At 37.4% G+C, this 14,756-nt stretch overlaps 1 protein-coding gene across 5 annotated transcripts in view; it reads left to right on the forward strand.

Moving 5' to 3' along the window:
- Positions 1-14,756, forward strand: part of Astn2 (astrotactin 2) — a 987,955-nt gene that overhangs the window by 423,616 nt on the left and 549,583 nt on the right. For all 5 annotated transcript variants that reach the window (XM_057784267.1, XM_057784266.1, XM_057784268.1 and 2 more), the window contains one exon: positions 693-860. In XM_057784267.1, the coding sequence (XP_057640250.1) occupies positions 693-860 (168 nt within the window). The remainder of the gene's footprint in view (positions 1-692; positions 861-14,756) is intronic.

The raw sequence follows: 14,756 nt of genomic DNA on the forward strand, positions 1-14,756 counted from the left end.
GCTATCTATATTTCTATCTTATAATTCTCCCTTTAAATAAAATAAGTTGGATTGAGAGTAGAGCTCAGTGGTAGAGCATGTACCAAGTACATTTGTGAGACCCTTGTTTTAAATCACAGTACTATAAAAGCAATAACAGAAAAATATAGCAGACATTAGGGGGAAAGGCCTTGATTTCTTGTTTCTTTTCTTACATGTAGATATTACCCACTTAGCTCTGTAGAGCATTGGTGCACTTTTTTCCAAAGGGATGCCTGGGTAACAAGGATGGTCATTCTTCCTTTTGAAAATTTAACGTTTAATCATTTTTCGTAGAACCTCTCAGGTACTGTCTTCACACCTTACATCAATCTATTTCATTCTCACAGTTGAGGGGCTCTCATTAATATTTACATCTACAGATGCAGCAGCCAAGGCCAGAGTAACTAAATGGCTTTCACAAAGTCAGTGTTCCATAAATGGTGATGTCTGTACCTAAACCCAGTCCTAAGGAAACACTTTTAACCACTTGGGTGAACTAGGTCATGTTGACTCTTGACCCTTTAATGACACAGGGTAAAGGTCCTTCAACTGTTCTTAGCTAAGTGTGTTGTAACAACTGAGAGTGGATTATTTGTCTCTTTGTTCCTTTAGCACAAGCAATGACTCTGAAATTGAGGAGAAAGTAGCTGTTTCTTTCTGTTCACCCACAGGGAGCAGCTTTGTGGTGAGTGAAGGAAGCTACCTGGATATCTCTGACTGGCTCAATCCTGCCAAGCTGTCCCTGTACTACCAGATCAATGCCACCTCCCCATGGGTGAGAGATCTCTGTGGACAGAGGACAACAGATGCCTGTGAACAGCTCTGCGACCCAGAAACTGGTAAGTCATGAGGTGTGGGACTTGAGATAAAGGTGTTGTGGACTTAAGGAGAGTCTGCATTCATTCCACTTAAGAAATCAGAGATTGCTGAGCCACTGACAAGGGATTCGATGTAAAGGTCAGTCAGTCCAGTCAATTGTTTAAACCATGTGCTGCTGTTTCCTGGTAAAGGGGAAATTCTTAGAAAACCACGTAAGCTCAGAGTTGGAAAAGACCTCATAGGGCATCCAGCTCAAACTCAGCAAGACTGAATGTCTAAATGCCATCAGACACTGCTAAGTTCATGTCCTGTGTTCCTTTAAATCCATATTCTTCAGCAAGATACTATTGTATCTTTAACTATTAGCAAAAGAAAAGAATTCCTAACATATATGCTTTCTGTTAAGTTTAAACAAATAAATAATAAATAATAGACTACCATACAGCAGGGAATAAGAAGGGTGAAGTAGATGGGGGTGGGGAAGAGAGGGAAACAGTAAAAGTGGGCAGAGGGCATGAATGAAAACAGAGTAGCATGACATACATATAAAAATACCAAAGTAAAGCTCATTTCTCTGTATGTTCATTTATAAAATAAAAACTAATATTTAAAATCTAATAATAATATAGAGAATTTCTCCATGTATTCATTTGTACATCTAATTAGTAGGAATTTCTCACAGCCAAACATGTTTTTTTAAGCAATTTCCCTGCCTAAGGTAATCTTTATGTGAGTGTCTGTGGAAAGGAACACCATATATGCACAGCCTCATATGGTAGCCAAAGCCTATATATGCTTGTTTATTATAAATTAATTGAAATGAAACAAGATTAAGTATTCATATCCTCAGTCACATTAGCCAAATTTCAAGTACTCCAGGACTCTGTATGACTAAAGACCACCTTCTTAACCCGTATAAAGGATCTTTAGAAAGTTCTTTTGGAAAATATTGTAATAAACAAACTTACATATATTACATAGAGACAGATAGTTGATAGATAAGAGACAGTAGACATCAATCAAAGCCTATGCAATGACAGCCTTGGAGGAGGGGGAGGGATTGTCACTGTAGATAGAAAGGCTCTTCAGGAAGGTGTTATTTGAACAAGTACCTGGCGATGGGAACATATGAAACCATGTCACTCTTGTTGAGTTTTCTAAATAGAAAGCCCTGCATACATCAATTCTCTGCAACAGGAACTCATAAATGTGTCTTTTAATGGACAGTGGTAGGAATTCCAAGACGCCTAGAGGGGAAGGAAGGAGTAGGAAGTACAGTCTGAAGTGCATATTTGGGGCAAAGGCAGTTCAGACTTTATATTAGGACGATGTGGAGCTTCAGACAAATGGAAAATCTTTGAATATTTCTGAGCAAAGGAGCATGTGAGTATGAACTCTGATCCATAATTTAACCTGTCCACTCTGGCTTCTGTGTGAAGAATCAGGTCCGAAATGTTAAAACATGCTAGCGCTGTAATCTAAGCAACGGTTGGTAATGCCTTAGACCCTGAGACGAAGGAAGGAAATGGTGAGATATTAGCAGATACTGGATGACTTCAGTATAGGCTTGGCAGCCTGTGTTATTAGATATGGGATGTGAGAAATGGAGCACAGGCAAAGATGATTGCAAATTTTCCAGTCTGAATGGAGAGACAAATCAAGTCATCACTTCCTGAAGCAGGCATGCCGTGAGAGGGTCAGGGCTGGGTGAGAGGTGTAAAGAGCAGGGTTGTGATATTAGTTCAAGAAAACTGCTGCATATCTCACAGAAGTGGAGAATGAACACAGCAGTTCTGTGCTACCGAGGAAAGGGACATGGTGGCCCCTTTGCAGTATGCCTTCTCCACTTCATTTAATTGATAGAATGATGTTGAAATATCTCATACAAGAAACTTGTTTATGCTGACAGATGCCCCACTCCCATCTTGTGACTCTTGTCTAATCCATGTCTAGTTCCTGCCTGCCTCATCAGTGGTCTCAGCCTTTTGTTTTCCTACAGTTTTAAGGAAAACACAGCTTGGAGTTGTTCCAGATTTTTCTTGGAGTTGTGCACAAATTTTTTACACCATCAAACAGGAAATGAATTTTAAGATTTACTGAATAGACATTATGAGTAAGGAGACCAATGTGTTGTGATTGTTCTCCTCCTGGCTTCCCTTATTACAAATGATGTGCAGACACACTAGGGTTAGGCAATCACAGTGTATATTTAATTCATCATTAGATATTTTAATTATTTAAAGCAACTGGCCAGAAGACAGAGAACTCAGTCCGCTAGTGGAGAAGATACTCCAGGTTCTTATCTCTGCATATTTCTTGAGCCATGTGGGTGCAGCATGCTATGTCTAGTGCCCAAGCAGCTGCCTTTACCAGGTCATCCCTGGCATCCGTGATAGCTGTGTATCTGTCAGATATCTGGATCCATCATACTGAGGAAGCAGGAGACTAACGGCTGCAAACTATCAAAGTGAGGGAACTAAAAAGGAAAGAAAAGGTGTGCACTAACGTTCAAAATGAAAACCAAAATAAGAGAATAAGAATTCACTACAAGTCCATGACTCAAAGAGAAAGTCTGAACAGAGATAGAAATTTTTATTCAACAGCATCTAGATGTAATCCAAACCTAAGTGATACTGTCTTGCTCAAAACAGCGACTTCATACACGGACAAGGCACCATTTATTAATGGTGTTCAGTTCATGACAGTTCCTGTCATCCACAAATGGGAAAACAGGAAGCCAAGGCTAGGAAACAAAATCTGGAAAGTGAGTGGAGACTTTCAGCAGGCGAACTATTGAATCTCTTCAGGGTGGGACCAGGATCTGACTTTGAATCTGTCTCCCTTAGTCTAGTCAAGAGCTGTTGAGACTCCCTTTCACAGCCTTTCTATGGTTGTACCAGGTACACTCTGGAATATCACTGCACTTCCTACACAGTCTCTTCAGACAGTTGAAACTGGAGGAGGGTCCATATTCTTTGACTGAAACTCCTGATAGGCTGCTCTTGCCCCATTGGATGGCACTACATCCATGCACATCCTGATAGCACTAAGTGGACTCAGTGAGGTCATAAGAAAACACAGGAAGTTTGAAAGTGGTAGAGAATATCACAAGAGTTAAAGGGAGGGTATGAGGTTGAAATTGACAAAGATCTGTTATATCCATCCATAAAATTTGAAAAACAATAAATGGCTAAAATAATAAAATAATAACAACAATAATAAGTTGTAAGTTACTATCATACAAATGAATTTTCCTCTTCCCTTCCCCCCTGAAAACACACACACACACACGCACACTTACACATACACACACACACACACACACACACACACACACACACATCTTAGAGCTGGAACCATGGATAGAACCCAGAAGAACATCTCAGCTTTATGGCTGTGAGTACTGATGTAGAAGACCAATGACAAGATCAAGGTCCTGGCCAGCTAATGACAGAGCTAGGATTTATTCCCAAAGTCCTGTGCCCTAACCTAGTTATTTTCAAGCTCTTGGAGATGACAGGAATGGAGATTGGGATTCTGTGTTCGAAGCCCATGACTGGCGGTTGCGGATGCTTCTGACCACGCACTGGACTGAGGTGGCAAGTTTGCAGTCATTGCTCATCCTCAATTGCCTCCTCGTGCTCAGCTTACACAGCAACAGTCTCAGCTGCCGTATTCACTAATGAGGTCTTTTTGACAGAAGCATGTTCGTGTCTATCTACTCATCTTCATGCAGTTCATTGAAGATGCCTGACCCTCACATTCTCTCATTCCTTTCTCAATTTCTTTTTTTGGTCATTTTAAACAGCTTTCTTCTTTTACTGGGACACTAAGGGCACCATTTTCCCCATTCATATTCAGTCAAAATGCATTTCTTATCATTTGTTTTCATGAGCACTTTCCCGATTGTGAACTAATGAAAGATACCTGTTCCCTGTGGTTATATACTTTGATGCCTTTATACACCATTGTTGTTGTTGTGCTTGGTCATTGCTCAGATTGGGCATTTCTATCACCAGTGTGTTAATTTTATGAGGGGATGAGTATAGGAGTCAAGATTTGTGTTCCCTCAATCTGTCATTAAAGTTCAGTGTGGTGCCTGATATTCAGTAAGAGAAAACAGCATTCTAGAAACACTCACATACAACTATTACAATCTTTTCTCCGCATCTGCCTAGACAAGAATCCAGAATAAGTGTTTTCAAGGTTTAGAAAACTGGCTCAACAAAAACGATCCAGGACCCATTCACATTAACCAAGATTATCTATTCTCATCTTCCCATGCCACCAAATCCCTGAGAGTGAATTTTTTATATTGTTTTGACTACACACACTCACTCGCTCACGGGTTTTCCTCCTCCATCTGCTCCATCCCTTTAGGTGTCTCCTGTCTTGACAGAAGGTGTTATCCATTCTTTAACCATCAACATTCTGAAACCTTAGTCACTTAATTGCCTCTCTTTTTCTCTCAATAGAATAAATAAGTTCTATAAATTATTAGAGTTCTTTGATTACAGTAAAGTTAAAATTCAGTTATTGTTTAAAAATTTGCCCTACCTCCTACAAATTAAGCTCATAGGTTCGGAGCTTTTGTGTAGTTTAGCCCTGTATCCTTCATAGCCCAATGGTGAGCAAAGTAATCTCTTTTATAAACCACTCAAACCACTCAAGGTATAAAGAGATAGGAGTATTTGTAAGTGAGAAGTCAAAAATGAGAACTAAATATACTTTTGTGAGCTTTGCCTCAAATCCACAAAATTGATTCATTAGAATCAATTCAAGCAAGAATTCCTTAATTCCTCATTTTATAAGTCTCAGTGTTAGGGGGCAATGGGAAATTACAGATATATTGGATAGTGATCTTTTTTTGTGGATTTTACATTCTTAAAGAGATTAAAACGAATATGATAATACAGCTATTATAAAAACATAGTGTGCCATAAATCAAGAAAAATGCATTAAGTAAGTGCTTTCTTCCTGAAGAACAGTGAGAAATGTATTGGAGACAGGATTTTAGGAGAGGTATTGGGAGAAAGACGACCTTTTAGTTCAGTCTTGGAGAATTACTGGGGATTGTGCATAAGGAGAGTGCCTAGCAGAGAGTTCAGCATTAAAATAGGAAAAAGAAGGTGTATAAAGACACTGAGAGTACAGAATAGTAGAGTTGAACTAGCATCTAGAAATATTCTGGATGTAAGTGGAGACAAGGGAATAAAGAAGAAGCACGGTACAGATTGGGCAAATAATATGAAACAGACTCATAAGATGCTTATCCTGCTTAGATATGTAGCTCAGTGGCGAATCATATGACTAGGGTGTATAAAGTCCTTAGTCATATGCCTAGCATTCCAAATTTGATTGATAATTAATTGCATTATTGAAGTACCTGATGATTTTGAAAATAAACACCAGGTTTCAGTAAGGTGATTAGACAATGAAATAGGGAAAGCTATCCCCATATTTAACCTCAGCCATTCATGGACATCTAACTTTCCAAAAAACTTCTGGACTGACTACTCAATTAATTGAAATCCATCAAGAATGACAAATTGGGAGTAATTAAGAAATAATTAAACCACTCCCCAAGCCCTGTGAATGTTCTCTCTTGGATCTGGAAGAAGTGGCCTAGCTTTCTTTAAAGAAGCTATGTACACACAGACAGTGTGAAGTGGACTCAGCAGGTTTAAGAAAGAGAGCAGAAAAGTTGGGAAGAATAAGTGTGTAGAGGGGGAGAAAAAGAATTAGAAAGAGGTTTGGGGGTAGATATTATCAAAGCACACCATGTATGAAATTCTCAATAAAAATAATAATATGGCCATAATTTGGAAACTAAAGAACTACCTCCTTATGTGAATCAATTCATGGATCTGAGCAAAGTCATCATGGAGGCAAACTTTAGACATCAATCTTGATAAGAAGGATCATTCCTTTCAAGTGACAGAGAAAGCAGACATAATGAGAAAGATGCTATATGTAGAGAATGAGTGTATGTATGTGTGTGTGTGTATGAAGAGAGAGAGAGAGAAAGAGAGAGAGAAGAAGAAGAAGAAGAAGAAGAAGAAGAAGAAGAAGAAGAAGAAGAAGAAGAAGAAGAAGAAGAAGAAGAAGAAAGAATGTATTTTCCTAGCTGTATGATATTGTCAAGCTCCAGGGATTTCAACAGATAGTACCTCTTACAGAATGACCATGGAGTGGGAAGCTAGGTGCACTGGAATCAGTTCATGTTGACTCATGAAAGTCACTGTTAGCAAATATTCCCCATTGTTTGTTCAATGATATCACATGATGGTCCTGGAGGTTGAATAGTATTACTATATTTAAACCAAAAAAATCTGGTAAACACCACAAGCTAAAGCTTTATTTTCTTTTTTTTACAATTTTTTTTTTTAATTTTCGAGACGGGGTTTCTCCATAGCTTTTTGGTTCCTGTCCTGGAACTAGCTGTTATAGACCAGGCTGGCCTCGAACTCACAGAGATCCTCCTGCCTCTGCCTTCCGAGTGATGGGATTAAAGGCGTGCGCCACCACCACCCGGCAAGCTTTATTTTCTTAAGAAAGCCAATCAGTAAGCATTTACTCCCATAACACTGGGTGGGACGGAAACAGGCTAGACAAGTACTGAGATGATGAAATGCTTTTTCTAGATCTGAACATATCACCAAAGCATGGCATTGTACTCCTTTCAATAATAGACAGTTCTCAATCTTCATCTGTCTGAAGACAGAAGGCAACCCAAGGCCACAGCTAGTTGAGAAGATTAGGTTTCAACACTCAAGAGCATTCTTATTGGTAATGCGTTGTGATGGAACAACTTTGCTGAAATTCTACACCTATGTGAAATGTTAAATTATATATATAAAAGATATAAAACTACCTAATAGACCAAGTAATTGCAGAAAACTAATTATTTAGTCATATAGTCATTCTTCTCACCTGGTTAGCCAGTTTTGTTCAAGCATTTGGAAAACCAGAGTAGAATTGTACTGTAAGCCTGAGTCAGAACTTAATATAGATCTTGAATTCTTTGTCTGTTTGTAGGGTTGTGGCTCAGTCGCTTAGCCTATAAGAGATTCTTTTCATTGTAACTATAAAATATGAGTACAATTCCTAATGTTTATCATGCATTAAGAAAGAAGAAAAATGAAACACAGCTTTGAAGTAATGAAGTACCTGATGAATGAGAGCACTCGTTTATGATACTCTCATTTTTTGTAATGAGTTTTTTACAATATCTTCATAAAATACTTGTTTCAGAAACAGCATTAGATTATAAAGTAACAAAACAAGAGATTATTTCACCTTCTCAAGTTAGCATATATTATAAAATGAAAACTTAAAATAAGATAGATATCTGTCACGGACCAGCTCAGGGGAGCCACTCAGACCGTGGGAGAAGCAGGGTCCTGGTAACAGGAAGGCACAAGTTCGGCGAATGAAAGACAGACACAACACACAAGAGAGTGGTTGGAATCTGCTGCGATTTTACTGAATTCATGTTTTTATTATATAGTATTCAAACAAAGAACAAATCAGAAGGTCATGTATCATTGGTTGGCACAGTATGAAAGCTTCTTTTAGTCACATCAACAATATTTAAGAAAAGTATATTATCAGGAACAGCTGTTAGACATAAAGCATCCTTAGAGGAGGAAATCTTGTCCTTGGGAATGTAAATCTCAAACAAGTGGTTTCATCTTATGAATAGAAAGTTTCTGTCTCATTATCACTATCATGGCCCTTCCTCTTTCTAACCCTTTATTTCATCTAGTGACCAAATATACCTAATCAGTTCTCTGCACCTGTTGAACTATATTTTTTAGTCCCTTTTTATGCAGCAGACACCATGGGGGTTGGGATCTAGCACACCTATCCATAAAATTTAAAGTATAATATAACAGTCTTTGTCCATCAACATTAACCCATCTATTCCCTTGCTCATCATACACTCTGTGTATGACAAAGGTTCTTCTGTAGTCTTATACATTCCCATACTGTGATTCCCTATCCCAGAGCTGTTCCTGAAGAGAATGATCCTTGTCTTGTATATATAAAGACTATCATTATTATGAAAAATTTTATGCAAAGCTCATATTCCATATAGCCAGCTACTCGAGAAACCCGTCTGTGCCTCAGCAGTGGCTAATACCGGGCCATCTGCCATTGACCTCCAGGAAGCCTAGTCCCATAGGACATGTAGCTCCCGTCCAGCACAATGACATATGTCATGTCACACAGATGACACTGGAGTTGGTGTGGCAGATATACATATACATTGGCCTTTTACTTAATCATATAGTTTTTAATCACCCACATTGAAACACATCACAGATTCCAAATCATAATGTTGCTCCTTGACACAGATTTGTTGCTTGCCCTTGAATAAGCTGTACACTATGAACTTTAGAGTCTTGGTCTTTTACAAAGCAGTGAGTGGGGATGCATTTTAATTCAATAACAGTCCCTTGACATCATGTCATCTCATCTAATGAGGAGAATCTGGGACGCAAATGCCCAGCAACTTTGCCATTTTCACTCAGTAAACTAGTGGCATGATACAAATTATAATACTAAATAATTCCTAAATACTTTACAACTTGGCATTCTTGTTTCTATGACCCTCTGATCACTAATAACTTAAAGAATAAGTGTGATTAAAACAATTTATAGATGGAATTTATGGAAAATGGAATTTTCTTTGCACAATTGAGATGAATTTTACTCATAGTCCACCCTCACATCTAGTTTATTTTCATGTCTTCAATGGCTACTTTTCATTTGAAATAGCATGTTAAATGAGAATATAATGTATGTCTATAGAGTGTTTAGATTATTTGTTGAGCCGTATGTTAATAAAGTTCAAAGGGCATCAAAGGACTTTATAAAACTGTAAAGTACAAGACTTCTCAAAGATGGAGAATGTTCCTGATTTGAAGGTGATGGTGGCATTGAGATTTGTAGGTCTTATAGAAGACATATTGGTGTGGAACGATGTGTATGTGACATGCACAGTTAAATAGCTATGACATAATTGTGGGTAGTAACTTTTGATACAGACTGAGGATAAAGAGACTGTATTTTTAAAAATACTTGACTTTTATTCTCCTTATTAATTGCTGTATCAAAATGAAAGAGTTCCTAAACCTACATTTTGTTTAATCTTGAATGTATGAACAAATCATCTAATAGATGGATGGATGGATATTTTAATAGTGAGAAGGGGTGGAAATCAAGTTTCAGTTGCTAGAGGATTATGTTGGTTTGGTCAGAATTCGATGATAAATTAGGTGTCAGCACCATGGAGAGCACTTGGTGCGGTGTTGCTGAAGATATTGTGGTTAAAGCATGTCTGCCTTTACTAGAAACACATCAAACTAAATTTCTTCTGCAAATCACTTGACATAAGATGGGCATTGCTGTAGGAAATCCCACAGATAATAGTTACCCACACACTGTAGTGTGGCCTCTTATACTATTTATGTCGTTGTAGAGCATGCATCTGGCCTCTTTTCTGGCTGTGGGATTTGGTTTCTGTTCTCCATTCCAGCAGAGGATTCTGATTTGTGAGTCTACCCCTAAATAAAAAACCATCTATTTCTCAATTCTAAGATAGTGTGAGATTTTTTATAAGCATCCTTCTTCAGGGCATGTCCAGTTTTCCCCTGAACTCAAATAAAGGCAAATTTGTCCTTGAGTTTAGAATTACTCCAATGGCTAATTCTCCATGAAGCATCTCTCTGATCCTCAGAACATATAATGCTCTCCAACTCACCATTCTTTGTTGCTGAGTGTCATTAGATCCTTGATCAAACACAATTTGTTAAAAGCATAAATTAGTGATTATTGTTAACTTTTTATTTAGGTGTACAAATATTGTAACACGTTTTAAAAATCATTTTCAACAAAAGCATTGAAATAACTTCCATAGTTATTTTGTTTACATGTAATTAAATGGATTGGTATAAAGGCCTTTTTATCTCTTCAGATCAATCCATTTGGTTCAGGTTCATTATCTGGGTATGGCAGATGGGGTGGTAGACAATGGACAGACACATAGTTAAGAAAATCAATGGTAAGTTTTGGTGAGCCACCATGAGATACACAAATACTAAAGTGACAATGTCATAATTTGTGAGAGCACCATTGTGAGACTTCATATAGCTATATCAATCTTCATAAGTATACTTCCAAATAGCTATTACTTTCATTTTTCCATATACAAATCTCTATTTTAAGATGGCTTGTTTATATATTTGCTAAACATTACTATTGGAATTTCAGCCAAGACTGAATGACAAACTACCATTTTTGATAAAGTATTGTGCAAAAGAATTTGTTTAACAATGAAAAAAGACAAAGATATGATAGCATTTTCACTTCAGTTAGTATTTGTAGAGAATTTTCAGAGGTAGACGTGAATGAGTCCTTTGGACAAAAAACTTATAGAATAAGTCGAGTTGAAAAAATAAAAGTACCAAAATTGGATTAAGAACAAGTGAGGAATGAAGAGACAGAACTAAGAGGTAGATCTCTTACAACATTGGTGAAATGTAAAGAAATTATGTTATATTTCTACTTGGTTCTTTTCCTATATTTGGGTTGAAAGCATTGTGAAATGTTATGTTGTGCAAGAGGATTGTGGTCTGTTACAAAAAAAAAAGGGTGATCTGGGTCAAAGATGAGGTCATGAATTTTAGAGAAGCCGCAACAGCCCATAACAAGCTTGACTGTTCAAAAATTGAGGACAAGAAGGTTACAGTGTTCCACAAAAGAAACTGTAAAAGTTTTTCCTTATAGAGAACTTTCCAGTTTCACTGAAAGTCAAGACAATGTTGTCGTGAACTTGAAAGATATTGTGAAAGGGTTTAAGTCTCACATTGCAAAGTAGCAAATAAGAAGGCTACCTGCACTATCTCTGACAGCCATTTCGAAGGGACTAAAGGAGTGATGATACATATACAATCTTTCAACATTTAAATTAGATAGCATTTAATTTTATCTAAGTACATCAAAAATTTTATTCCACTGCTGACAATTGTTTATGCCCTAATACTTAAAATAGTAAAACCTGTCATCTACTGGTAGAACTTATAGTCAAGGGTTTATTATCAAAAGTTTGGAAATAGGTGACAGTGGTTAATCCATGCTTGAGATAGACAATGACCCCATACCTGCTAATGCTGGGTCATTTCTGCTTATTAATATGATGGGGCTGGCAAGGTGCTATTCTCTCTGCATGGCCTGTGTGCCTTTCATCAGGTTCGCTTTTTATGTGCTCTTCTTTAGTTCCTTCATCCTCATTATCCTTTGCATTTCACCTTAAATGGCCTATCCTCAAAGAAGCACCCTTCTAGCCTAGGTTATTCCTTTTGGGTTCCTTACTTTAGCACTCCGTTTTTCCTTCTTAGTAAGCATAAGAACCATGCACGCTGAGGTAGAAGTAACCAGGCATGTTAGCCTCTTCTAATTCCTTCATAGCTATCTCACTTAATATCTTAATTGCTATATCATGCAGATACAATCATACAATCAAACTGTAGTCAAACCAAAACTAACTGTATATACTGGTATAATATCCATTAAAAAAAAGTTGTCAAAAATCACCAAAGTGTAATAGAAACTATTAGCTGAAGTTTTATTTCATAAATATTAGATGTGAAAAATGTATGTATTTATATTGATATAAGGATGTATTGTTAGCATCATTTTACATATGAAGATATTAAATTAAATGAAATTAATTTTCTACTGAAGTCATTTGTATGGTGGTAGAGTCTGGAGTTTATTCCAAAGTCTGTCATCAGGGATTATTCTCTGAACCACAGGTCTATGTTATCAAATGCAGTTACAAGTAGGAATTATGCATTTCTTTGTATCATTCCACTTTTACTTACTAGCTGTCTGAAGGATTGCATGATATATAAATGGCATGAATCTTTCTTCATTATCCACTCCTTTATCCCCAAATTCATGTCATTATGTATCTTACCCTTAATGTTTAACAATGGATACTGGAGTTAGGCAGATAAACTGTTATGCTGGATTTAGAGACCAATCTCATGAAATTCATTGTTACCTTTGCAAATTTCTTATGGTATATTCTTGAACATTTTCGTCTCCAGAGCTCTATTTTTTTGTTTTGTTTTGTGTTTTTGAGACAGTGTTTCTCTATGTAGCTTCGGAGTCTGTACTGGAACTCACTCTGTAGACCAGGCTGGCCTCAGAGCCACAGATATCCACCTACCTCTGCTTCCTGGTTCTAGGATTAAAGGTGTGCACCACTACCATCTGTTGTAGGAGGCCACTAGTTTGTTCCTGGCTGCTCAGCCCCAAAATAATCACACAGAAACTGTATTAATTAAATCACTGCTTGGCCCATTAGCTCTAGCTTCTTATTGGCTAACTCTTACATCTTAATTTAACTCATTTCTATTAATCTGTGTATCGCCACATGGCTGTGGCTAACCGGCAAGATTCAAGCATGTCTGTTCCTGGCGGCTGCTACATAGCGTCTCTTGACTCCACCTTCTTTCTTCCAGCATTCAGTTTAGTTTTCCTTGCCTACCTCTGTTCTGCGCTACTATAGGCTTAGGCCAGCTCTCTTTATTCATTAATGGTAATCACAACATACAGAGGGAATCCCACATCTACTCTCTAGCTACATTAAAATTCTTGTGGAAAATAAATGTTCTGCTGATCTCTGGCTTTAGAGGTTATTGAACAACGATGACCAGGAACTCTTGATATTCAAGAACATACAGCTCAGATACCTAGGAAACTGGTTCCAACACAAATGTAGGTGTTATGGTCTAGAATGTGTGCTGTACTTCTACTTTTCCAGGAGTCAAATCTTAGCCCCCTCCACTCTCATCTGCAGTTCTTGGATGCTTTGGGGACCCTTCCTGTACTCTTGTTTTTCCTTCCAATGAAACAGAAGTAATAAGATAAACAGCCCTTGGAGGCTTATTATGAGGATTAAGCTAGATAAAGTGCATTAAGCACTTAGCACATAAGCCTTGAATGTAAACCAAAGCAAACTTTATTATAACAGCTGTGATAAAAGCATGAACTGAATGAAACAAACATTATGGGATCCCAAAGAAAAGCTCAGTTACGATGATTCTGGCCCTAACAAAAGACTGTTAAAATAGTGAGAAGGGATGACAAGATGTGTCAAGAATCAGGAGAATGATTCTGATAGAGTTCCACTGTGTGGAGGTAATGTCTAGTAGACATAAATGGTACTTAAATTAAAATGCAAACTCATTAAAGATTCAGCCCATTGACTCTATTTCCATGATTGAGATGCTGCATAGCCACGTGTGGCCAGTGACTGCCATGCAGGAGAACTTGGATATACAGCAGGGCCACTGCTGCAGCAAGTTTACTTAGCACTGTGGAAGAATAAAATACCAGAACTATATTTTGGTACACATTTCCTTTCACTGAAAATGTTTTTCTAACAACAATAGCACTGGAGGCACTGTGTTGTACAATGGGATTCACCATGGCATTGCAGAGTCTGCAAACTGTATCCCACTGACTAATGGTATTTAGTATAAATGAAGTTCTATTGAAACATGGCCATGCTGATTCATCTCAACATTAAGCTGTGAAAAAAGAGTTTAAAACTCACAACCCTATTGTTTGGAAACCCTAAGAAATTTTCTATATTCATATATTTAGGAAAAAAGATAGCACATTCTCTCTTTAAGTAATTTGATTCAGTACTTTGTCAGCAACAATGAATAACTCTTTGGGTAATTTTTTATTCAGTCATATATTTGCTTATTTAGCAATCAGTGGATATTTATGAAGAATCTTAATGAAAACAGGATAAAGGCACTGATGAGAATAGAAAATTGAAAGCTTTCATCATGAAGCTCACAGTCTACGGCACCAGGAGGCTGAAGAGTGAC

The sequence above is a fragment of the Chionomys nivalis genome, chromosome 11 (genome assembly GCF_950005125.1).
Source record: "Chionomys nivalis chromosome 11, mChiNiv1.1, whole genome shotgun sequence".
Lineage (NCBI taxonomy): Eukaryota > Metazoa > Chordata > Mammalia > Rodentia > Cricetidae > Chionomys > Chionomys nivalis.